This window comes from Rhinoderma darwinii, chromosome 1, assembly GCF_050947455.1.
Source record: "Rhinoderma darwinii isolate aRhiDar2 chromosome 1, aRhiDar2.hap1, whole genome shotgun sequence".
Classification (NCBI taxonomy): Eukaryota; Metazoa; Chordata; class Amphibia; order Anura; family Rhinodermatidae; genus Rhinoderma; species Rhinoderma darwinii.
The window spans coordinates 202,288,025-202,314,364 of NC_134687.1; the positions used below are offsets into that span (position 1 = coordinate 202,288,025).

At 42.3% G+C, this 26,340-nt stretch overlaps 1 protein-coding gene across 1 annotated transcript in view; it reads left to right on the forward strand.

Moving 5' to 3' along the window:
• Positions 1–26,340, forward strand: part of SCARB2 (scavenger receptor class B member 2) — an 82,021-nt gene that overhangs the window by 24,727 nt on the left and 30,954 nt on the right. The window contains exons 3-8 of the mRNA XM_075860738.1: positions 5,127–5,274; positions 11,388–11,588; positions 11,946–12,037; positions 12,637–12,756; positions 17,506–17,684; positions 20,707–20,825. Coding sequence (XP_075716853.1) covers positions 5,127–5,274; positions 11,388–11,588; positions 11,946–12,037; positions 12,637–12,756; positions 17,506–17,684; positions 20,707–20,825 — 859 coding nt within the window. The remainder of the gene's footprint in view (positions 1–5,126; positions 5,275–11,387; positions 11,589–11,945; positions 12,038–12,636; positions 12,757–17,505; positions 17,685–20,706; positions 20,826–26,340) is intronic.

The window sequence follows — 26,340 nt, forward strand, 5'->3', positions numbered from 1 at the left end:
TGATTCCAATCCAGGAGAAGTCCCTGACTTTACTCTCCATATATGGACATTGAAGTCAGACTTCTCCTGGAACAGTCATCTACAGTGGCGCTATCTACAGGAAGGTAGGGTGGTGCCATCTATGGGGGGAGGGCTATGTACAAGGGGGCTGTGTGGCACTACCTAGAGGGGGCTGTGTGGCACTACCTAGAGGGGGCTGTGTGCCACTACCTACAGGGGGCTGTGTGCCACTACCTACAGGGGGCTGTGTGGCACTACCTACAGGGGGCTGTGTGGCATTACAGGGGGCTGTGTGGCATTAAATACAGGGAGCTGTGTGGCACTACCTACATGGGGCTGTGTGGCACTACCTACAGGGGGGCTGTGGTAGTATCTACAGAGGGGAGTGTGTGGCATTATCTACAAAGGGAAGTGTGTGGCAAAAATTTACAAATGAAATTCATCCGATTTTAAAACGGACAGGGAAAGAAACAGATGCAAAATGAGTCAAAAACGCCCGTTAAAAACGGCAACACGGAACGGAATCGGAACGGATGCAAACCGGCTGGGAAAAACGGCCGATTTTATCGGCCGACACTCGGACCTTGTCTTGTGAATAAGGCTTAAAGGGAATGTGTTGCCAGCAAAACATGTTTTTTTTTTTTTAATTAAACATTTAGTGTGTAGGTGTTTAAACATTGTTCAAATTTTTTTTATTTTTTTCACGAGTCAGGAAATATTATAAATTAGATTCTAATTTATAATATTTCCCATTGCTGGTCACTAGATGGAGCTATTCCCAAAATTGCAGCATTGCATGTGGTAAAGCAACCACATTGCTTTTTGCTGCAAAATTGGGTAAAAAGCACTCGCTCTAGTGAGCTCTGAGAATCCCCCCTCCTTTATCCTGGCTAGTGCCGGGATAAACGAGGGGTTTGAAAGGTCTAACCTCCTACACTGTGTGTCACCATTTTTTGAGCTAACACACAGTGTAGTAGGTTTACATACAGTAGTAAACACACACAAACACGAACATACATAGAAATCTCTTACCTGCTCCTGCCGCCGCGGCTCCCTCCGGCCCGTCCGCTCCGTCTGCTGCCGCTGGTCCAAGTGCACAAGTCCGGAAGCCGCGACCGGAAGTAGTAATCTTACTGTCCGGCCGCGACTTCCGGTCCACAGGAAAATGGCACCGGACGGCGCGCATTTCAGATTGGACTGTGTGGGAGCGGCGCATGCGCAGTTCCCACACAGACGGCGTACACAGAAGTGGATGGGACGGGACCCGTTCGCAGTCCCTATGGGACTGTGGCTGCCGTATTCCATGTCTGTATGTGTCGTTAATCGACACATACAGAAATGGAAAAAAAAATGGCAGCCCCCATAGGGAAGAAAAAGTGTAAAAATAAGAAAAAGTAACACACAAACACACAAATTAATCCAAACGTTTTTAATAAAGCACTAACATCTTTAACATATTAAAAAAAAAATTGTGGTAACACTGTTCCTTTAAGAGAGAGAAGGATTGGGCAGTTGGATTTCAACCTATCCGATTCTTTTAATCACAGGCAAGATAAGCTGCCGCCAGAGGTGTCTAGCAGCGGCATACCCCCTTCTCCCTATTCAGAATGCATTCACACTGCCGAGCTAAATATGCGTCTGTATGGGTGGGATCAGGAGGAATAGCTGAGTGGGATGGGCTTATGCTTCCTGGTCTCCTATAGCACACATAGCAGTGGGTTGCCTTACAGTAAGATTTGCAGCCTGTTGCTTTACAGTTAGACACAAGTTTGTGAGAAGGATTGGAATGTCTGATCTCCTTAGATACATATAGAATTCTTATTATATTTCTAATAGTATTGACCGTTTTCTAACAGTATTCCAGTTAACAAATGAATAAAAGTAAGTAAAAGATGGTGCATCAGGCCACAACACAAACAAACACAATAAACAGGGAATGGACGACAAATCCCGGGATGTTTTTAACTATTCTGGGTACTTTTACGTTTACATTTAAATAATTACCTTTGCTGACAATCTACTGTGAATGAGCGCAGCTTGGCTGTCCCCGACATCCGCCATTTGAGGGAAAAGGGTACCTACAAAAAACTGATTCTGTAATAAGCACAGCCAGAGGTCTTCAGGAGCTCATTTCCCCCTTCAATTAGCCCTGCACACTCGGCTGGTCTGAGTGTACATTTTATTATGGGAGTCCTGAGAAATAGCGGTCCGTCCAATGATAGCCAGCTTGAGGAAACCCTGGTAACTTCTTTAGCAGCATTTCTAGAAAATCTCATTGCCCTGGTACCTAGAGGAACCTAATGTCATGTCCATGACCGCGGGCCGTCAGGCTCACTCACCTCCTGACGGCCGCAGCCATGGGTCTGCGAGCGCTGGCCCCAGTCTCCTCCTCAGGAGACGCCAGCGCTCACTTCCGCTTACCTCGGCCGGGTCCCGTAGGGTGCGCGCGCACGCTCGTGCCCGCTCTTAAAGGGGCAGCGTGCGCACCTAAAGTTAATGTCAAAATTAGCCCATGAGTACCCTGGACTATAAGAAGGGCTCAGCCCATTCCTCCCATGCATGAGCGTTTTTGTCATACCCAAAGTTTGTCTAAGCAAATGGTCTTCTAGTGTTTCCCAGTTCCCAGTGTTCCCCCCGTTCCTGTACCTGTATCCTGTATCCCGTGCTATCCTAGTTAAGTTCCGTGCTGAGCTGAAGTCGTGCTGTGCTATATACCACGCCTGTCCTGCTACACCACGCCTGACGTCTGCCTTCTGCCTAGTCCCAGCCGAGCCTGTCTCACTACTGTTCGAGCTGCCACAGGCACACTATACAAACTATTGACTGTGACCTGCATCCTGTTGGCCAGCTGCCATACCGTCAAGGTAATACGGCCCAGTGGGTCCACGTACCCAACGTGACACCTAAATTTATATGTATCTCAAATTGCTAGCTAAAATAAATGGTCTAAGGCCTCATGCACACAACCGTGCTCGTAATTACGACTCGTAATTACGAGCACGGCCGCTTGCGGGCGGCCACGGGCAGCCGGCCGCTTTTGCGAGCCGTGCTGCCATTATAAAGTATAGCAGCACGGCCCGTAAAATGAAAAAATAGAACATGTTCTATTTTTTTAACGGCACGGGCACCTTCCCGTGAGAAAACGGGAAGGTACCCGTGACTAACAGAAGACTATGGGCCCGTTATTGCGGGTCGTAATTACGACCCGCAATAACGGGTGTTTTTACGGTCGTGTGCATGAGGCCTAACAGTTAAATAGAATGGATAATATTCTTTGTGGTGAAAAAATGGTAGCCATAAAATTTGACAGGAGAGGAAAATTGTTAGAGGTATGAGAATCTTGGTTCATGTTTGTGAATAATTTGGAGTACAGAGGATGGTAAATATTACTTATTTTTATCTGATTTCTTGTTCAGGTTATAGCAGGAGGACTTACGACGGTTTCTTATAAAAAAAATGGAGACTTATTGCAGCCTTCATGAGAGTTACAGGATAAATATAATGTAGTTTGCATAGTCTTACATAGTCATTGGATATTGCAGCTCTCAATGTCCATCTCTGTATGTCCTGGAGGTGTCCTGTTGAAGGTCCGTGACCCCTTGCTGGACCTCCACGTGTGTCCGTCTGTCGGCTTGAGTGAGTCACTTGTGCCTGTGTGTCCTTCCCCATGATTGTCTCTGCCTGTCCTATATACACAAAGATACAGGCTATTTAGGTGCTTTTGTCTCTACATGTATGTAAGACTAGAAATCCGTACAGTACTTCTACCCCTCTTAGGCCCAGTTCACACAGAGTTTTTGGCAATGATTTTGACGCGGAAACCGCACCAAGATGGCGTCATCAGTGGTACAATGGAGCAATGCTTGAGGACGACTGAGGAAGCCATCTCGGCGAAACATGTCGGGGGGGGGGGGGGGGGGGGGCTTTGTTGAATGTTTTTAACATACCATCAGCTCAGAATCAATTCTGGTATAGCGGTCTGCAGACTCTTCCCTCTAGTATAGACCGTATGCAGTTGTTAGCATTTAGCTGTTAGCAGAGTCTGACCATTCCATCTATATGAGTGATAAAATTTCATTGGTGTTATTATAATATAGGCTACATGCCGTTAATAAAGGTTATTTTCATTATTAGGAATTATGTGAATAGAACAATTCAATACCTTCTGTTAGTAGTGTGGAAAACATTGTTACTTGCCTTATAGGAAAATTGTGTTATACCTGAATGTATGAGCTCATCCATATTAACTATTAAAGGGACTCTGTCACCACATTATAAGTGCCCTATCTCCTACATAAGGAGATCGGCGCTATAATGTAGGTGACAGCAGTGCTTTTTATTTAGAAAAACAATCTATTTTTACCACGTTAGGAGCAATTTTAGATTTATGCTAATGAGTTGCTTAATGCCCAACTGGGCGTGTTTTTACTTTAGACCAAGTGGGCGTTGTACAGAGGAGTGTATGACGCTGACCAATCAGTGACCAATCAGCGTCATGCACTTCTCTCCATTCATTTAGTCAGCCCATAGTGACACTGCGTTTTTCACTATGTGCTGTCTTATACTGACATATTAACGTTACTGAAGTGTTTAGACAGTGAATAGACATTCCTTCCAGACAGGACGGGATGTTTATTCACAATCCTGGCACTTCACTAACGTTTCTGTGGTACTTACAGCAGTAATTTACAGTGTGATCTCGCGAGATTACGCTTGCTCTGCTGTAAGTCACTGATTGGTCAGCGTCATACACTCCTCTGTACAACGCCCACTTGGTCTAAAGTAAAAACACGCCCAGTTGGGCATTAAGAAAGTAATTAGCATAAAGCTAAAATCGCTTCTAACTTGGTGAAAATAGTTGTTTTTCTAAATAAAAAGCACTGCTGTCACCTACATTACAGCGCTGATCTCATTATGTAGGAGATAGGGCACTTATAATGTGGTGACAGAGCCTCTTTAAACCGCAGACCTACATGTGACCGTCTGTTTCATCCAATTTATGTTATCCAGGAGAAGTCTTCTAAATACATTTCACATACCGTAAGCATATATTAATGACGAGTTTATGTTTATGGCTCTTTCTTTGGTATTGAAGTGGTTGTTCCATTTGCCCACCTTATTTATAGGGAATATCGATCTAAAGAGGATGTCGAATTTCTTGAGAATGGTACTGAAGTATCTGCTGTTAATCCCAAGACTTATATTTTTGAACCTGATAAATCCGTGGGGAACCCAGAGGTGGACTTCATACGAACAATTAATATTCCTATTGTGGTAAGTTTTGTTGGATCATTGTTAAAGCAGAATTCCAGTTGAGGCCTAAAGTATATATATTTAACCCCCTCCTTTATGGGTAGTTCTTACCTGCTATTTATTTTCTCCAGAATAAAGGAAAAGTAATGCAACTGAGCACAGTGCAGTAATATATATTCTGTAGCAGTTTGGTCCAAAAGATCTGCTTTGTGACCAGAACTATAGTAATAGCGTTGTATGTTTACATCCATAGATGAAGTATGTCTATAGAGCTCTATATCTTTCACGGGTTTGCGGAGTGTAAAACAAACCGCTCTGTCCTTGAAGTAGGTCCCTGTCCACAGATAAGGCATGTTAACAAATCACTCTGAACACATGCTTCATTTGTGAAAACAGTGAATGTAAACTAGCAACCCTGTTCCTGTTGCTGTGGTCTTCAAGATCTGCCCTCCGCGACCGCTTTGCTACAGATTGTTTTGCAAGCTCCTCCTGTGCTCAGTTGAAACACCTCACCAAGAACTCCTTTAAAGTGAAGTTTTGAACTTTTAACACCATGTCGGGTCCAACATTCTGTGCTGATTATTATTATTATATATTTAATACCTTTAGAAACACATCTATATTAAAAGGGTTACCATGGCTATGTTTGAAGACCTGTGGACTGGCTGGACACACCGGGGTTGGCTCCATTATCATTACCATGGGATTGTAAAAATAAATAATCCTTCTGTATCCTTTGTGATTTCGGCATTTGATCTACTTTTTCACTCTGGTTTGACATTTTAAATTATATAGTTTTTGCACATTACCCCTCTGCATTCTCTTCACCATAGAAAAGTTTGGATGGGACTAGTGTTACGATTAGCAGCAGGACTTCTGCTAATGAATGATTTTTGTTATCTCTGTGTTTGGGAGTTGCTAGGCAATGCCTTTGGTCTGGATTTGGTCATCATTTAGCTTTGCCTGGTTGATTAGGGGGGGGGGGAGTACTTTTCTTGGGCTTATATATACTTCAGGCCTGGATTACCCAGGTGCTGGTTATACTGTTTCTGGATTGTGCTAACTCTTTCCTTATTCTTGTTTGTGACATTCTTCCTTGCCTGTCTGTCTGTACTGTGAGACCCGTTTGTCCTCTGAGGGATCGTGTGGGCCTTTCTGACCAGCTAAAGGATGCTATGGTACAATTTCCTACGGGTGATTCCCTTAATAGCCTTATGTCTTTAGCCATCAATATTGACAGGAATATTAAGGAGAGAAGCTCAGAGAGAGAGACTTCTGTGTGTCATCCTGTTGATGTCTCTTATTCTAGTGCTGCTGAGAAGGAACTAATGCAACTGGATCCCCTGAGGCTCTCTAAGGCAGAAGGATAGGAGGAAACGCTTAGGTCTTTTTTTTGTAGTGCAGTAAAAAGGGAAATTTTCCCGAAAGTGCCCCCTCAAGTTGGGATAACGTAAGAACCTAGAAGTCAATGGGGAAGTTTTTCTGGGCGCACTTAATTTTTCTCCCGAAAATATTGTGTTATTGCCCTCTAAGATTGAATGGGAGGGCATATTTTTGCATGTGCAGGCCTTGGTTAATTATGGTGCTGCATCAGATTTTCTAGTTTTGGTCAAGATGTTGGGTATTATAGCTGTACCGCTGGAGAAACCCATTGACATTTGTTTATTGGATGGTACTCCTGTGTCTGGAGGATTGGTAAGATAACCTTACTTCTGGTCTTAAGTTGTCAGTGGGAGGTATCCACTGTGAGACTATTCATTTTCTGTTGGTTCGCTCTCCCTCCTATGCAATTGTTTTGGGGTACCCTTGGTTGTCCCTGCATAGTCCAGTGCTTGATTGGACTTCAGGAGAATTAGTGCAGTGGGGAAAGTTTTGTTCAGGGAGTTGTTTTAGTTCTCCGAGTCTAGTCGCAGTTACCAGGGCCTGCCTGTTTAGAATTTGATTTCAACTGTATTTTTATTGAAAATGTTTCAAAATATACACATGACATTAGAACGCATGGGCAGGCCATACAATCCATTTGACATAGCAGTAAATTCCAACAGACAAAACAAGACACCGGGGAAAAGACAAAAGGGGGAAGGGTGGGAGGGATAGTGAGAGATCAATCTACGGCCTAATCCCGAGATATCTGTAGCCAATACTTATCCCACGGATCCCACACCACTTTGAACCTGTCAAGCTCATTGTCAAGAGAGGACATCATATGCCCCATAGTGCGAATTTCCCTAATTCTAGTCAGTAAGTCGATGTGAGAAGGAGGGGAAGTCTGTCTCCATTTCCAAGCTATCAACGTCTTAGCGGCGGTGAGAAAGTGTCGAAAAAGTCGGGCTAGTGGCTTCCCCAAGGACCTGGGAGGGACATTCAGGAGATAATGAAGAGGGTCTAGAGGAATATCCTGCTGTAACACCGCCATCGCCAAATTCCTAACTTCCAACCAAAACTGTTGGACCAGTGAGCAGCTCCAAAAAATATGGAACAGGTCTCCTCTCTGATCTCTACATCGCCAACAATCCGAAGGAATACCCGGATTGAAGCTATGCAGAAAGGCAGGGGTATGGTACCAAAACATAAGAATTTTGTATTGATTTTCTTTATACGCAGTGCAGATGGAGGTTTTAGCTGCTTGTGACCAGATAATCTGCCAAAATGAGAGAGGGATAGATTTATTCAACAGGGTCTCCCATTTCAACATATATCTATGCCCAGGCAGAGGGGAGTCATCCGGGGATATCAGTATCGCATAAATAGCGGATATAAGCCCTTTAGTGGTGGTAGCATGCCGACACAACATTTCAAAATTTGTAGGTGCAATGACCCGCGTGGATCCAAAAGTTTGTTGCATGTAATGTCTGATCTGAAGATAGTGGAAAAATGTAGAAGAAGGGATGTTATGATGTCGTTGGAAATATGAAAATGGGTGAAGCTGCAGCGTGTGGGGATCAACCATGTCGGCCAGATGAAATACCTCCATTCCCGTCCACAATCGGACTACTCGGGAGGCAGTGCCGCCCGGAATAGTGGGAGTGTAGAGTACCGAGGTCAAGGGCGGACAACCCGACGCCAAATGAAAGCGTTTTTTACAGGTTTCCCACACCTCCCGCTGAAAGCGCATGGGACCCAACAGAGAGGAAGACGGCAATACCAGCGGGTCGCCCCATAACAAAGAGTTTGGGTGGACCGGAGCCATCCATAGCTTCTCTATTTCAGTCCACTTATTGTATGCCTGTAAGGACACCCAACATGGTAAGCGGCGGAGATGGGCCGCCCATTAGTATTTCACCACATCAGGGACAGACAACCCTCCCGCAGATCGACCAGACAATAACACAGATTTCGGGATTCGATGTCTACCGGAGTGCCATATGAACCTGAGGATGGAAGACTGCATGGCCCGCAATTCCCTCATAGGTACTGCCCCTGGCAGGGTCTCAAAGAAGTACAGTAGCTTAGGGAGCAGGGTCAGGGAGGATTCCTTCCAGTTATAAGTGTAGTTATGTTTAAGTAGCGATAGTTCCTGACTAGGGACATTGAGAGGGAGCGCTTCTGTTTTAGATGTATTGGTTTTATACCCTGAGAACAGGGTATACCGACGGAGAACAGTAGTAAGAGTAGGAAGGGAGATATGAGGTTTAGTGATTGTCAAGAGGACGTCATCCGCAAATAGAGAAACTTTAAACTCCTTATCTTGTATCTTAACTCCCGCTATATCGATGGATTGCCGTATTTGAGCCGCAAGGGGTTCAATGCAGAGCACAAACAGGAGAGGGGACAGGGGGCACCCCTGACGCGTACCGTTCCAAATTTGAAACGGGGGAGAGGTGGAGTGCGGAAGTTTAATCGCCGCTGTCGGGGTGGAGTAAAGACCACGCAGCGCCGTCAAGAAAGGACCCGAAATCCCAAATTATTTCAGAGTTTCAAACATAAATGGCCATCCCAAGCGCTCAAACGCCTTCTCCACATCCAGGCTAAGAAGGATCGCTGATTCCTCTTGCTTGTGGAGGGCATCAATGAGATCAAGGGTCCTTTGTGTGTTATCTCCCCCTTGTCTAAGAGGCACAAAGCCCACCTGATCTTTATGGATCAAAGATGGGAGCCAAACATTAAGTCTATTTGCAAGAAGACGAGTGAAAATTTTGAGATCAGAGTTCAAAAGAGCTATGGGTCTGTAATTGGAGCAATCTGCGTGGTCTTTACCCGGTTTAGTGATCAGTGTAATATGGGAATGCAGAAACGTTTGAGGGATGGGAGAACCCTGCAGGAAGTCGAGTATCAAGAATTTGTAGAGACCCCTGTACCTTCTTTCATCATTCCTCCTGATAAAATTGTGATAGGGCAATCACAGAATATTTATTTTACTTTTGCGGACTCAATCTCAGGCACCTTCAGATAAAACCGTCCAACGGTTTTCTTGGCCCTATATATACTTCAGGCCAAGATTATTTAGGTGCTGATTATACTGTTTCTGGCATGTGCTAACTCTTTCCAGATTCTTCTTTGTGACTTTGTTCCTTGGCTGTCTGTCTGCCTGTGAGTTTGTTTGTACTGTCGGACCTGCTAGTCCTCTGAGAAATCTAGTTTATGAAAAGTGATTTAATGTGTATCCTAGGATCAGTAGTTCCACTGGTTTGTTTGCCTTTCCTGTGCGTTTGATCTGCTGTCAAGCTGTTGTCTTGCCCTGTTGTTGGATAGTATTCAGATAGGGTCAGTTAGTGCTGTAAATTCTTGTCCAATGTCTATTCGTCTATTAACTGCTTGCATGCTATTCATCTGCCATCCACTCACTTTATGCATCGACTCCATCTTCTACTACCTTCGGTGTTCGGATCCGCTCATCCACTGGTAAGTTACTTGTGCCTTTTGGTTTCTGTCAGTGTTGATGCGTGCTTTACCCATGTGATAGCGATGTTTTGGTGTTCTCGAGCACCACCAACGGCATAACAACTAGTTGCTCTATCATGATTTACACGTGGCTTACACCTAGATTTCTGACGGACTATGGATGCAGGGAAATGCATTTTATCTACTATGTTACTCTCCTTCATATGTCTCCAATGTATCTGTACAATGCACTGTTTTGGGGTGTTGATGTGGGTGGGTGTTTATTGTTTGTACTTAAAAAGTTGTTAAAACTCAATAAAAATCTTACTTGAATAATTATTATTATTTTTTACAGCAGTTTTCCTGATACAGAGCTCTAAATCTGCTGTATTAACATGGGGTTAAAATTCTTACTGCCTGCAGCCACAACTTGATGGAGCTAAGGAGCTAACTGCATACGATGGTTTAATGTACTGTATTCAGTAAGCTCCTAAACTCCCTCTAGTGGTGGCTGCAGGCAGCAAGAATTTAATAATTTAAGCCCTTAACACACACCCACCGTCTTTTGAGAGCAGGCGGTGCAGGTGCTTCGTCTACAGCGACGTCTTGTGGCGTTGCTGTAGAAGAGGCCGATAAGTGCTCCTGTGAGCACTCATCCTCTAAGCAGGAGCTGTAACTTACCGCTCCTGAACTTAGAGCAGCCTCCTGAACACAGCTGGGGTCGGAAAAAAATCTGACCCCAGCTGTTTAACCCTTTGATTGCCGTTGTCCGTGACCGCAACATGATCAAAGGGAACTCACCGCGTCACTATAAAACCGGTAACACGTTTGAAGACCGGGGAATCCCTCTGCAGTCAGCCCTGGGACCTAGAAAGGACCCCAGGGCTGTCTGTTCAGTTTGCCTTCTGTTGTGCTGCCCTAACAGCAGCCAGTGTCAAAGTGACACAGTATAATGTATTAGCATACAAGAGTATGCTAATACATTATAAGTAAAAAATAAAGTTATCCCTTGGGCTTCGACTTAGGCTAATGGAAATGTCCGACGGAACCCATGAACGGAGTCCCAACGCAGATGTGAACAAAGCCTTATTGGGATTAAAAAAAATGAAACAAAAAAAGTCATTATTTGGAATACAATATATTTTATTGCCCATACATTGCATAAAAACAAAAAACCTACACCTATTCGGTATCTACACGTCTGTAATAACCTGAAGAATTAATTTAACAGGTTCTTTAGCGTAAAACGTGAACAGGAAACTGAAAAATTTAGCAAGACATATTTATTTGCATTGTTTACCCCTTCATTTCAGACTCTGCTGGAAATTACCAGACAAAACAAGTATTTTAAATACATAAAACCAATACTTAATGCAGTTTTGAAGACCTACAAGGAAGGAATTTTTCTTACACGATCGGTACATGAACTGCTGTGGGGTTATAAGGATCCTGTACTCTCTATGGTACACACTGTTGTACCAGATATCAGTGATATGTTTGGCCTGTTCTACAAGGTAAGCTTTATAGATAAGTGAAAACTATTGTGTATGCTGTGTAAAGACAAACTAAAAGTTTGAAGGAAAGGCTTTAGAAACATAAAACAAAATTATATACCCAAAATATGAATTATGGTATATGACACAATGCAGTGTACATAAGAGCCAGATATTGAACAAATTTTTTAGAAGAGCTGTAAAGAGGTTCCTCATTAAAGTGGTTCGTCCTAGTGACTTGCACTTGGACAATGTAAAAAATTGCTAAAAATACACGATTTAATATACCCAAGTTAGTAGATTTCTTGTCTTTATAGATTTCACATGTGACACAACTGCTTTATGTTTTCACTTTGCACTTCATTCAATTTTTTACAGATGAATACAACAAGTGATGGGACATACATTTTTCTTAGTGGTTCAAAGGGATACATGGATTTTACCAAGATTGTGGAATGGAGAGGAAAAAGGTAGGAATAGTATGTTTTCTTAATCTGAAATGAAAGCCCATTCGCTAACATATTCTGTACACATATATGTGATGTAATAAAAATAACCATAAGGTTCAAACATTTCAGAACATGTTCCACGATGAAGAAAGGGAAAAGGGTATCACGGAAGAGGTTCTTTACTGTAAGAGCAGTGAGACTATAGAACTCTCCCAGAGAAAGTTTCATGGTGAATTAATTAAAAGACTTAAAAAGGGGCCGGGATGTCTTTCATAAGTGTAATAGTATTACAAGTTATGGGCACTAGAATACTGGAGATGGGTAGTTGGGACTTATTGTGATTGCCATATTTGGAGTCCGGAAAGAATTTGAGTTCGGCCCCATAGGGGTAGTTTTGCCTTCCTCTGGATCAACACTGCAACTAAATGAACTTGTTTTTTTCCAACCTTTCTTACTTTTTTACTATGTATAACTTCTACCAGAAAGGCAAATCACTTTTAAGGCTGTGCCAGTTTCCAGTTGTAGTGTAAGTAACCCTGGCCTGGTCGTTCAGAAACATGATTTGGCATTTGATCTACTGTTGATAAAAGATTTTGTTTTCTCTTTTGTTTCTCAATCAGCAATCTCATGTGGTGGACATCAGACACGTGCAATATGATTAATGGAACAGATGGGACTTCTTTTCACCCATTAATAGATAAAGATGATATAATTTACATATTTTCATCTGACCTATGTAGGTAAGCAGAAAACTTCATTATACACATATTGTTTATAATCGATGGCCACTATATTCGGTACAATAATACAAGCATATAATCTGACAGTCATCTGACAAAAAAGTATGGTCAATAGCTAGAGATATATGGCGATTGAAAGTCATGCGCAAAATTTGTTATCACAAGATTGCTTGCAGCTTTTTTTCACCACAGGGGAAGTTGCAATTGCGATTTTTCTTTGATTTGCATGCGGCTTTTAGTTGCCATGTAGCTCAAGCTTAAATACCTGAATGTGAAAGAAACGTGATCAGCGCTTAGTTTGCATGGGATTCCGTCAGGTTCTTCTGTTTTCTTCCACACTCAAAAAATATAAAGAATATGAAGAATTTGTTGACGCTATATAAGCTACAGGAAATCACTTGATAAATAAAATCTTCTGAGCAAGATTTTGACTATTGGTGCCAGACAGGGGTGTTTGAGTATTCCCAAAGCTACTGATTTGTGACTTTCATGTAGGAGAGGTTACAGAGCATATTGCACAACACAGAAAACATCCTGAGAGTTCTCCTTTCTGTGGCCAAAAAGGCCATGTTAATGAAAGTGGTCAAAGAAGATGCCCAGACTTGTTACTCTTCCCTTCCTGTCAGCTGGAACTAAAGTAACCACATGCTACAACAAGAATGCAGAAGAACATTGCTGACAACCCAGCACATTGAAGCTTGAAGTGGATGGGCTGCAGAAGACTACATCGTGTCAGTTAAGAACAGGAGATGGTCTATTCTTTTATGGCCATAGTTTACCCATCGTCTTGGTACTGTCACAGCTCTGTGGGTATGTGCACCCACTATTCCGCTCCGCCGTAGCGGAGTAGCAGCTGGCCAAACTAGTCAATGAAAGTCTTTAGAACCAGAGTACCTGTATAGAAATTCTCACATGGCATAGAAGATACTTGGCACAGACGTCACTTGGTGTGGCAGATGACACGTGGCACAGAGGATGAGCTCAACTCCAACACTAGATTTCGCTCAGGAACAAACACGATTACTAGATACAGGAAGCAGGAAACAAGGGACCATTTGCTAAACGAACATGGGTAGACACAACAACGCTCAGGCAATGAGAGGAAGGGCAGAGTCCTTTTTAAAATCCAGAGTGTAAAGGGATTGGTTGGGGAACTTTGCGCCGGTGCACGCGCTGGCCCTTCAATGATGGGAGTGAGTGCGCGCGCACCCTACAGGACACAGAGGGGAGCTGCAGACGCGTGTGCCGGCGTCTCTGGGGAGTGCCGGCATGAGGAAAGTGTCCTGCAGTCATGGCTGCCGGTAGGTAGGATATGCTGGCGGTCAGCGACCGCGCGCACAGCAGATACTTTCACCAGGATAACATGCCAAGTGACGAGCACACATCTCAGGCGGATTCCATGGACATAACAATGAGTTCAGTTTATCTCAACAGCCTGGTGATCCATTAGGCCACTTTTGGTATGTGGTAGAACAGGACATTTGCAGCATGTATGGACAACGTGTGTGATATCATGTCAACATAAACCACAATCTCACCCACAGGGTGTACCTAATATAAGGGCCGCTAAGTGCAAGTAATTAATTGATTAGGAAATTCATTAGTAATCACATAAGGTTTTTAAATTATGTTTTGTGTACATAGACCTTTCATTGTGTACATAGACGCTCATTTTTAGCTTTTACCGTCATGTCCTTTACAAATATAAATTCATTATGCAAACTAAGAAGTCACTTTACATCATTCAGCCATAACATTAAAATCACCAGCCTAAAATTGTATAGGTCCCCCACGTGCCCCTAAAACAGATCTCTGACCCATCGAGACAATGACTTCACAAGACCTCTGAAAGGGATTAGTGGTATCTGCCACCTTGATGTTAGTAGCAGACCCTTTAACCCCTTCCCGCCACAGCCATATTTAGTCTTTTCATTTTTGTATTTTCCTCCCCATCTTCCAAAAGCCATAACTTTTTATTTTTCCGTTCATAAAGCCATATGAGGTTTTTTTTGTGAGGGACGAGATGCACCATTGATTTTTACCATATAATTTACTGGGAAGCTGGAAAAAATAAATCTTTGTGGGGTAGAATAGGAAACAGTGATTCCTCAATTGTTTTTTGGGTTTCGTTTTTATGGCGTTCACCGTGCAGTTAAAACGACATGTTATCTTTATTCTGCAGGTCAATATGATTACAGCGATACCAACTTTATATGGTTTTTTTAATGTTTACTACTTTTACAAGGAAAAGACGAATTGTTTAAAAAATTTGTTTTGTGTCACCATATTCTGAGAGCCATAACTTTCAAACTTCCCCTGGTAAGCGATGCACATGTACCCGGCCATTTACATGACGGCCAGACCAGGCCATCTTCTTCCATTTCTCCATGGACCATTTCTAATGCTCATGTGCCTATTGTAGGTGCATTCGGCAGTGGACAGGAGTGAGCATGGGTACTCTAATAAGTCTGTGGCTATGCATCTCCAAACATAGCAAGCTACGATGCACTGTGTGTTCTGACACCTTCTTATCATAGCCAGCACAAACTTTTTCTGAAATTTGTGGTACAGGTGCTCTTCTGTGGGGTCGGACCAAACAGTAAGCGTTTGCTTTCTACGTGCATCAATAAACCTTGGGCGCCCATGACCATGTCTCTGGTAACCACTACATACAAAGAACACCCCTCAAGACCAATTTAGCTCTTGTTAAAGTTGTATGCTTGCCCATTTTTCCGCTTCCAACATAGCTTCATGAGCTGACTGTTCACATCCTGCCTTACAGTTAGGTCCAGAATTATTTGGACAGTGACACAAGTTTTGGCATTTTAGCTGTTTACCAAAACATATTGAATATACAGTTATATAATCAATATGGGCTTAAAGTGCAGACTCTCAGCTTTAATTTGAGTGTATTCACATTCTTATTTGAGGAAGGGTTTCGGAATTACAACTCTTTAATATGTGGCTGCCTCTTTTTCAAATGTAATTGGACAATTATCTCAAAAGCTATTTAATGGGCTATTCCTTCGTTAATCCATCATCAATTAAGCAGGTAAAAGGACTGGCGTTGATTCCAGGTGTGGCATTTGCATTTGGAAGCTGTTGCTGTGAACCCACAACGTGAGGTCAAAGGAGCTCTCAATGCAAGTGAAACAGAGGGAGATGTGCTGCCGACAACGATAAAATGTACTTTTTTAAAACGATACAACCAGCAGATTATCGAGCGTTTGCTCGTTCATTTGCGGATCGTTCCCCTATTTACACTGGGCAATTATCGGTAATGAGCGTTCCTAGAATGCTCGTCTGCCTGATAATCGTCCAGTGTAAAACCCCCTTAAATGTGATCTCCTTTTCTTTTTTTTTTTACTACACATTTAAGACAATAGACCTCTCATCGAAAACTCAGATTAGACTTTTGACCCACATAGGCCTTAATTTGTTTACAACAAAATGGTGTCAGTGCAAATCCCTTGGAGGAATGTTTAGAGGTCCCGATAGGGCAGGCAGCAAGATTTCGAGGTCCGTATGATCTTACAAACAAAGAGACAAATACCCGCGTTGTAAAGTGTTGTAGGCAGCAAAAGGTCGAGCACTCAAATAACCAGGAAGGTATTGCACTCTCCAAATCCTTTTGTAGGCACAGGTGTAGGCAAGTGTAGGATATATAACAATAACTACCACTTAAATGATCCATATCTCCTGAAGAAACAGACAGAGGTTTGCAAAATGTCAGGCTGAGCTCTTGTAATAATTTATTTGTTTCATTGTTTTTAATTAATTTAAGCCTATCTGAATAAGGGCCTGTTCACATCAGCGTTGGCTTTCCGTTGAGGGGTTCCGTCGGAGGTTTAGACTGCGCTATTGATTCCGTCACAAAAACGGAAACCTGCCGGAACGGTGACAAACGGAAACCATTAGCAATGTTTCCGTCACCATTGATATCAATGGTGATGCAAACAGAAGCTAAGGTTTCCGTTTGACTTTCCGTTGAGTGGTTCACCCGACGGAAACCTCTGACAGAACCCCTCAACGGAAAACCAACGCTGATGTGAACTGGCCTTAAGGCTCTGTTCACATCTGCGTTGGGGTCCCGTTCTGACGTTCCTTCGGAGCTTTCCGTCAGAACGGGACCCTGAACAGACACAAAGGAAACCAGAGGTTTCCGTTTCCATCACCATTGATTTCAATGGTGACAGATTCGGTGCCCATGGTTTCTGTTTGTCTCTGTTGTGCACCGGATCCGTCGTTTTGCCGGAAGCAATAGTGTAGGACGTTATATTATAATATGTATTAGCTCTTTAACAATGAGCAATCGAATACGGCAGATGCAACTGGGTTCCATTTTGACCAGAAACCACTGCCATTGAGGACGATTTCCATTCACCATTAAGTGTGATGTGCCTATCATTCCAACGGATTTGGTGATTGCAATACCTTTTTGGTTATTTCCATTCTCTACCTTTTGCTGCCTACTACACTATATGCTGCGGGTAGTTGTCTCTTTGTGTTTTTGAATTTGTTCAGCTGGCCAAATGTAAGAAAAGTAATAATTTCCCTAGAAAACAAAGGAACCTTGATTAACACAGCTGTTCGTAACTTCATTATTTATTTCAAATGTCTTTCCTATGTTTACCTGTATAAGTATAAGGAAATAGAAGGTACATAATCCAGAGTTATATAAATTACAGTGCAATTACAGTATAATTACTATAGTGCCCAAGGAATTCACTTACTCTTTCTTTTTCCTAGGTCTCTGTTTGCAGTTTATGAAGCTTCGTACAATGTAAAGGGCATTCCAGTCTTTCGTTTCTCCCCACCAGCCAAAGTTTTTGCCAATACCACTGTCAATCCTGACAACGCAGGATTCTGTGTGCCAAAGGGGAATTGCCTACCATCAGGCCTACTTAATGTCAGCATGTGCAAGGAAGGTATGTAAGACAGGTTTTTGATAGCAAGTCAGGCATTTATTTTGGTAAATTAAACTAGATAAGGTCAAAAACTTTTACATTCCAGCAGTGGCATAACTAGGAGAGACTGGGCCCTATAGCAAACTCTTGACTGGGGCCCCCCTCCCCTGAGTGCCTCACAGCTCCCCCTCCCCCTTGCAGATAGTGCCCCCTGTAGATTGTGACATACAGCCCCCACTATAGACCGTGCCATACAACATCCCCTTGTAGATAGTGACCCCCTCCCCCTTGTAGACAGTACCATAGAGCACCCCCTTGTAGATAGTGCACCCCACCCCCTTTGTAGATCATGCCATAAAGCCCCCCTTTAGAAGGCACCCCACAACTCCCCCTTGTAAATAGTGCCATACAGCCCCCCTGTAGATAGCGTCCCCCTTGTAGACAGTGCCATACAGACCCCCTGTACATAGCGCCCACTCCACCTTCCCCTTGTAGATAGCGCCCCCCCCCCAAACAAATAAAATGAAAAAAACGTTATACTCACCTAGGCCCCGTTCTCACGATGAAGAGAGCTGTTCCAAAGAATCAACGCAGACGGGATCCTTGCGTAGGCCGGCGTGATCCAGTGACGTCATCATGCCGGCCTGCGCAGGAATCCTGACCCTGCGCTTGAACGTCTACAGGCCGAACATGGCCTGTAGCCTAGTAAATGGCAGAGCAGGGGACATCCTAAGGACACAGATACTATTGCATGTGGCATCGCTACCGCTGTAGCAGCCATAGCGGCTGCTAGCGGCACCTTCGGGCATGGGGCAGCCCATGCCGGCAAGCGGCACAAGCCCCCTCATGCCACTATGGCTGCTACAGCGGTAGTTACGCCACTGCATTCCAGTCTACGTTGCATTTTTATTGTACAAATGTTATATTTAACTTCCTTCCAGATGCATTATTGTTTCAATTTACCACACCACCTTAAGGCTGAACTCACACATGTCGTTTTGATTATGTGTTTTGAGCCAAAGCCAGGAGTGAATACAAAAAGAAGGAAAAGGTGTAAAGAAAAGACTAAACGTTTTCCTCTCTTTTGCATCCACTCCTGGCTTTGGCTTAAAAAAAAACTGCACCAAAAACAGCTATTTTTTTACAGAGTACATTGGAACAGGTTCACACAGGGCAGTTTGGTGTCGTTTTTGATGCATATATTATGCCTAGCTAAGGGTGGATCCTAAGAGGAGGAAAACAAAAACGGTCATACTTATACTTCTCCCCTTTTTGTAACTGAAAACAGCACATGAAAAACTGCCATGTAAGAATCAGGCAGTGGTGGATTGAGTAGACTATAGGCCCTGGGCTGTTCCCCAAACTTGGGCCTTGATGCGCTGTGTGCTAGCATTGAAAAATAAGTGTTACGATTTCACTTCTCAAAGGGCTGTGTCCCTACATACTGACAGTCTCCAACCATCTGACCGCATCACAGTGTGTAGGGACACATCCTCCTGACAAGGGGAATGGTAACACCAATTTCTCTATTAGTCCTAGACTACACAAAGACTTTTTGTGGAATTCAAGGATTTCATATAACAGACATGTCAGGAGAGGTGACAGATTCTCTATAAATCTAGTGACTGACCGGAGACGTTTTCTCAGATTCTAGTCATTCTTTTTCTCTTTTCTTCTCCATCCGGTCCAGACCTCATGATGACTTTTTCCGGCCATGACCCATTCTGCATAATTTTCCACTGAGATGTCTTCTACTTCTCACTTTTCCAACATTTTTGCGCCTTATAAACAAAGAAAAAATTCCCATGGTACCACACACTACGCCCCTAAATATAATAACACCATATACTGCACCGCCGAAAATAATAGCACCATACACTCTGCCCCTGAATATAATAGTACCATACACTGCGCCCCTGAATATAATAGTACCATACACTATGCCGCTGAATACAATTGTGTCAAACACTGTAAAGTAAAGCACCATACACACACACAGTGCCCCCTGTCAAAAGTGTCACTAACAATGCCCCCTGTTGAAAGTACCCCTCAGAGTGCCCCCCTGTAGATGGAGCCATTCACAATGCCCGCTGTAGATAGTGCCCCTCAGCGCCCCCTGTAGATAGTGCCACACACAGTCCTGTAGATAGTGCCACACAGCCCCCTGTAGATAGTGCCACACAGCCCCCTGTAGATAGTGCCACACAGCCCCAGTAGATAGTGCCACACAGCCCCCAGTAGGTAGTGTTACACAGACCCGTGTGCATAATGTCACACACAACCTCTTGTAGATCGTGCCACACACAGCCCCCTGTAGGTAGCGCCACACTCAGCCCCCTGTAGATATTGTCACACTCACCTGTCCTCGTTTCCATGTCGTCCTCTTCTCCAGCAATGCAGGTCTAGTCTCTTCTGACCACGCTCCATCCAGCGGAGCAACGCAGGTGGCGCCATTACGTCATTGCGCCGTCTGCATCTCAAGAAAGCGCCTAATGACAGGGAAGGGAACACATGGTTCCCTTGCCTTGCCAGCGCTGATACAATTGAGAACTTTGTGAGGGCCTTCCGGCTCTTGTCACAGGAAGCTTTCTGCTCCATACACCAAGCAGTTTTGTTGCGTTTTTGACTGCGATTCGTGGCAAAAAAACATGACAAAACTGCGATGTGCGGCGTCGATGATATAGAAATGGCAATGTACAGTGTGTCCCCATCCCCCTATTAAAGTATGTTCACACAGCTTATTTTCGGCTGTTTTCCGGGCCAAAAACTGCTGAAAATCGGAAGCAGAAGGCCTCCAAACATCTGTCCATTGATTTCAATGGGAAAAACGGCGTTCTGTTCCGACGGGGGAATTTTTTTACGCGGCCGTTTTGAGCCATTTTTGGAGCCGTTTTTCCATTGACTATAGCAAAACAGCTCCAAAAACATCCGTAAAAAATGCGAGTTTGCTTAAAAATCAGTAAGTGCACTAGTTGTTCTCAATGAAAATGAGCTAAAAAGTACCAAGTTGTCTATGTATAATTTTCTCTATTTATTTTGACAGGTGCTCCTATTATTTTGTCCTCTCCCCATTTCTACCAAGCTGATGAATCAGTGATTACTAGTGTAATAGGAATTCATCCCAAGAAAGAAGATCATGAAACGTTCATGGACATCAATCCGGTATTGTAACTATAAAAGTAACTCATTATTATCATTTTAACGGGTTTTTCCAGGAATATGTGTTGATGACCTATCCTTCATTATAATAAGCCATCAATGTGTATTCCCAGAACACCCCTTTAAATTTTGGGGTCTAGATATTATTTTGGGTTCAGAAAATGAGTGAAAAGCAAATTACCAGCGATCACACAATCGCATGTTCAAGTCCCCCAGTGGAACTAATGAAAAAATAAGTTTTTGCTAAAGTTTTTACCAAAATATGCAAAAAAACCACGAAAATATTTCAAATAAAAAAAACAATTTCCCATCTTTTCCATAAAATAATGTAAACAATATTTTTTTTTATATATCCGCATCAGTAAAAGTCTGAACTATTAAAATATAACGTTTTTATCCTGCAGAATTGCTACTTTTTGGTCACCTGACCTCCACCAGAAATTTGAATGATGAAAAAGTCATATGTACCCCAAAATGGCACCAATAAAAACTACAGCTTACCCCACAAAATACAAGCCCTCACACAGCTCCATCAACAGAAAATAAATAAAAGTTGTGTTGCCATATTCCGAGACCGACTATTTTTTTATTTTATTTTTATTAACCTATAGTTTCAAAATAGTAAAACTTATTTAAAATTGGGTATTTCTATAATCATACTGGCCCGCAAAATAAAATTGATATGTCATTTTTACCGCACCGTGAACGCCGTAAAGTGAACACCTAAAGGAAAATGGAGGAATTGCTATTTTTTTGCCATTCTACTCCACAATTCTTTTTTTTTTTTACGTTTTTCAATATATTAAAGGGTGCCATTAAAAACTACAACTCATCCTGCAAAAAACATTCCCTAATACGGCTATGGTGACGACTATGATTCTAGAATAGATGTGAGCCTAAAATAAATGTAAGATTAGAATAAGGCCATTCCAACTTCACAACTTGGTACAATGGAATAGTCTTGTTTTAGGGATTGATCTTTCATGTGCTATTTCGCTCGTACCTTAACAGATAGCCACTTTCTGGTTGTACTTTGCTAGTTTTTATTTTTGTTTGTTTTTTTAAGCAATAATATATACTAAGCAATAATCAGAACAATGTATCATACCTTGTGTTATCACATGAACACACTTATACTTGAACTTTGACTGTGTTTTTAAACAACTAAGAGGAAATGAAAGCTATCATATCATATGAGCTACTTTCCATAATGTGCTGGTGTGTGATTGATGCTAAAATAGCAGAATTTTATCAGCTTGGTTTTCTACAATAACCATTTAGCCTTTCTTCACACGCACTTTTTGTTTGGTGTTTATTGCGAGCTTGTAAAAATTGCCATGAATTTCATTCGTTGTTCAACAAGAGTTGATTGGGTGTCGTTTTTTGGAGTCACGCATGTTTGACACGTGTTTCTTACCATCAAAAGGAAAAAAAGGCCCCAAAAAAAAACATTTGCAGTAATTCCTCATTGACTTCCAGATCACATCTGGCCACTGTGTTCTTGCCGCATTAAAACTCCATGAAAAACGCCACAAAAAAAAATTGCATTTTTTCCTACAAAATATTTGAAGGTACCCTAAATGTGTCATGTATTATTTTACTTAATGGACAGATATGTTTTAGTGTTTTCTGCTCCCGCTGGTTAAATGGCTGTGAAAACAGGGTTGATAATCTGGGCAAGAAAAGAAGTACGCCTCAAAAGCAAATGGAGTAGTACAAAAGATTTTGGCTTAACCCCTTAAGGACGCAGCCTAGTTTTGGCCTTAAGGCTCAGAGCCCATTTTTCAAATCTGACATATTTCACTTTATGTGGTAATAACGTCGGAATGCTTAAACCTATCCAAGCGATTCTGAGATTGTTTTCTCGTGACACTTTGGGCTTCATGTTCGTGGTAAAATTTGGTCGATATATTCAGTGTTTATTGGTGAAAAATTGCAAAATTTAGAGAAAATTTAGAAAAAATTGCATTTTTCAGAATTTAAATGCATCTGCTTGTAAAACAGACGGTTATACCACCCAAAATAGTTACTAGTTCACATTTCCCATATGTCTACTTTAGATTGGCATCGTTTTTTGAACATTCTTTTATTTTTCTTGGACGTTACAAGGCTTAGAACATAAACAGCAATTTCTCATATTTTTAAGAAAATTTCAAAAGCCTTTTTTTTAAGGTACCTCTTGAGTTCTGAAGTGGCTTTGAGGGGCCTATGTATTAGAAACCCCCATAAAACACCCCATTTTAAAAACTAGACCCCTCAAAGTATTCAAAACAGCATTTAGAAAGTTTTTTAACCCTTCAGGCATTTCACAGGAATTAAAGCAAAGTGGAGGTGAAATTTGCAAATTTCATTTTTCTTGCTGAATTTCAATATTATTCCATTTTTTTCTGTAACACAGAAGGTTTTACCAGAGAAATACTACTAAATATGTATTGTCCAGATTCTGCAGTTTTTAGAAATGTCCCACATGTGGCTCTAGTGCGCTCGTGGAATAAAACACAAGCCCCAGAAGCAAAGAAGCACCTAGTGCATTTTGAGGCCTCTTTTTTATTAGAATATATTTTAGGCAGCATGCCAGGTTTGAAGAGGTGTTGAGGTATGAAAGCAATGGAAACCCACCAGAAGTGACCCCATTTTGGAAACTAGACCCCTCAAGGAATTCATTTATGGTTGTTGTTATCATTTTGACCACACCGTTTTTTCACAGCACCTATTTGAATTGGGCTGTGAAATTAAAAAAATGATATTTTTTCCATTAAGATGTAATTTTTGTTCAAAATTTCTTATTTTCACAAGGAATAAAACACCCCATTTTGTTGCCCAATTTGTCCTTAGTGCGGCAATACCCCATTTGTGGTGATAAACTGCCGTTTGGGCCCATGGGAGGACTCAGAAGGAAAGGAGCGCTATGTGTTTGTTGGAGTCCAGATTTTGCTGGATTGGTTTTCGGGTTCCATGTCGCATTTGCAGAGCCCCAGAGGTATGAAAGCAATGGAAACACACCAAAAGTGACCCCATTTTGGAAACTAGACACCTCAAGGAATTCATTTATGGTTGTTGTTATCATTTTGACCACACCGTTTTTTCACTGCACCTATTTGAATTGGGCTGTGAAATTAAAAAAATGATATTTTTTCCATTAAGATGTAATTTTTGTTCAAAATTTCTTATTTTCACAAGGAATAAAACACCCCATTTTGTTGCCCAATTTGTCCTTAGTGCGGCAATACCCCATTTGTGGTGATAAACTGTCGTTTGGGCCCATGGGAGGACTCAGAAGGAAAGGAGCGCTATGTGTTTGTTGGAGTCCAAATTTTGCTGGATTGGTTTTCGGGTTCCATGTCGCATTTGCAGAGCCCCAGAGGTATGAAAGCAATGGAAACCCACCAAAAGTGACCCCATTTTGGAAACTAGACCCCTCAAGGAATTCATTTATGGTTGTTGTTATCATTTTGACCACACCGTTTTTTCACAGCACCTATTTGAATTGGGCTGTGAAATTAAAAAAATGATATTTTTTCCATTAAGATGTAATTTTTGTTCAAAATTTCTTATTTTCACAAGGAATAAAACACCCCATTTTGTTGCCCAATTTGTCCTGAGTGCGGCAATACCCCATTTGTGGTGATAAACTGCCGTTTGGGCCCATGGGAGGACTCAGAAGGAAAGGAGCGCTATGTGTTTGTTGGAGTCCAGATTTTGCTGGATTGGTTTTCGGGTTCCATGTCGCATTTGCAGAGCCCCAGAGGTATGAAAGCAATGGAAACCCACCAAAAGTGACCCCATTTTGGAAACTAGACCCCTCAAGGAATTCATTTATGGTTGTTGTTATCATTTTGACCACACCGTTTTTTCACAGCACCTATTTGAATTGGGCTGTGAATTAAAAAAATGATATTTTTTCCATTAAGATGTAATTTTTGTTCAAAATTTCTTATTTTCTCAAGGAATAAAACACCCCATTTTGTTGCCCAATTTGTCCTGAGTGCGGCAATACCCCATTTGTGGTGATAAACTGCCGTTTTGGCCCATGGGAGGACTCAGAAGGAAAGGAGCGCTATGTGTTTGTTGGAGTCCAGATTTTGCTGGATTGGTTTTCGGGTTCCATGTCGCATTTGCAGAGCCCCAGAGGTATGAAAGCAATGGAAACCCACCAAAAGTGACCCCATTTTGGAAACTAGACCCCTCAAGGAATTCATTTATGGTTGTTGTTAGCATTTTGACCACACCGTTTTTTCACAGCACCTATTTGAATTGGGCTGTGAATTAAAAAAATGATATTTTTTCCATTAAGATGTAATTTTTGTTCAAAATTTCTTATTTTCTCAAGGAATAAAACACCCCATTTTGTTGTCCAATTTGTCCTGAGTGCGGCAATACCCCATTTGTGGTGATAAACTGCCGTTTGGGCCCATGGGAGGACTCAGAAGGAAAGGAGCGCTATGTGTTTGTTGGAGTCCAGATTTTGCTGGATTGGTTTTCGGGTTCCATGTCGCATTTGCAGAGCCCCAGAGGTATGAAAGCAATGGAAACCCACCAAAAGTGACCCCATTTTGGAAACTAGACCCCTCAAGGAATTCATTTATGGTTGTTGTTAGCATTTTGACCACACCGTTTTTTCACAGCACCTATTTGAATTGGGCTGTGAATTAAAAAAATGATATTTTTTCCATTAAGATGTAATTTTTGTTCAAAATTTCTTATTTTCTCAAGGAATAAAACACCCCATTTTGTTGCCCAATTTGTCCTGAGTGCGGCAATACCCCATTTGTGGTGATAAACTGATGTTTGGGCCCATGGCAGGACTCAGAAGGAAAGGACCACCATTTGGCCTACTGGAGCTTTTCTTGTGCTAAGTCATGTATGCAGAAGCCCCTGAGGTACCAGTACAGTTGAAACCCCCGAGAAGTGACCCCATTTTAAAAACTACACCCCTTAAGACATTCATCTAGTGGTGTAGTGAGCATTTTGACCCCACAGTTATTGTGTAAAAGGTAATGCGCAGCAGATGGTGCAAAGTGAGATTTGCAATTTCCTATACATATATGCCATTTCAGTGTCTGATATATTGTGCCCAGCATGTGCCACTGGAGACATACACCCCATAAATTGTAATGTGGGTTCTCCCGGGTACGGCAATACCCTACATGTGGCTGTTATTAGCTGCCTGGGCACACGACAGGGCTCAGAAGGGAAGGACCACCATTTAGCCTACTGGAGCTTTTCTGGTGCTAAGTCATGTAGGCAGAACCCCTGAGGTACCAGTACAGTTGAAACCCCCGAGAAGTGACCCCATTTTAAAAACTACACCCCTTAAGACATTCATCTAGTGGTGTAGTGAGCATTTTGACCCCACAGTTATTGTGTAAAAGGTAATGCGCAGCAGATGGTGCAAAGTGAGATTTGCAATTTCCTATACATATATGCCATTTCAGTGTCTGATATATTGTGCCCAGCATGTGCCACTGGAGACATACACCCCATAAATTGTAATGTGGGTTCTCCCGGGTACGGCAAT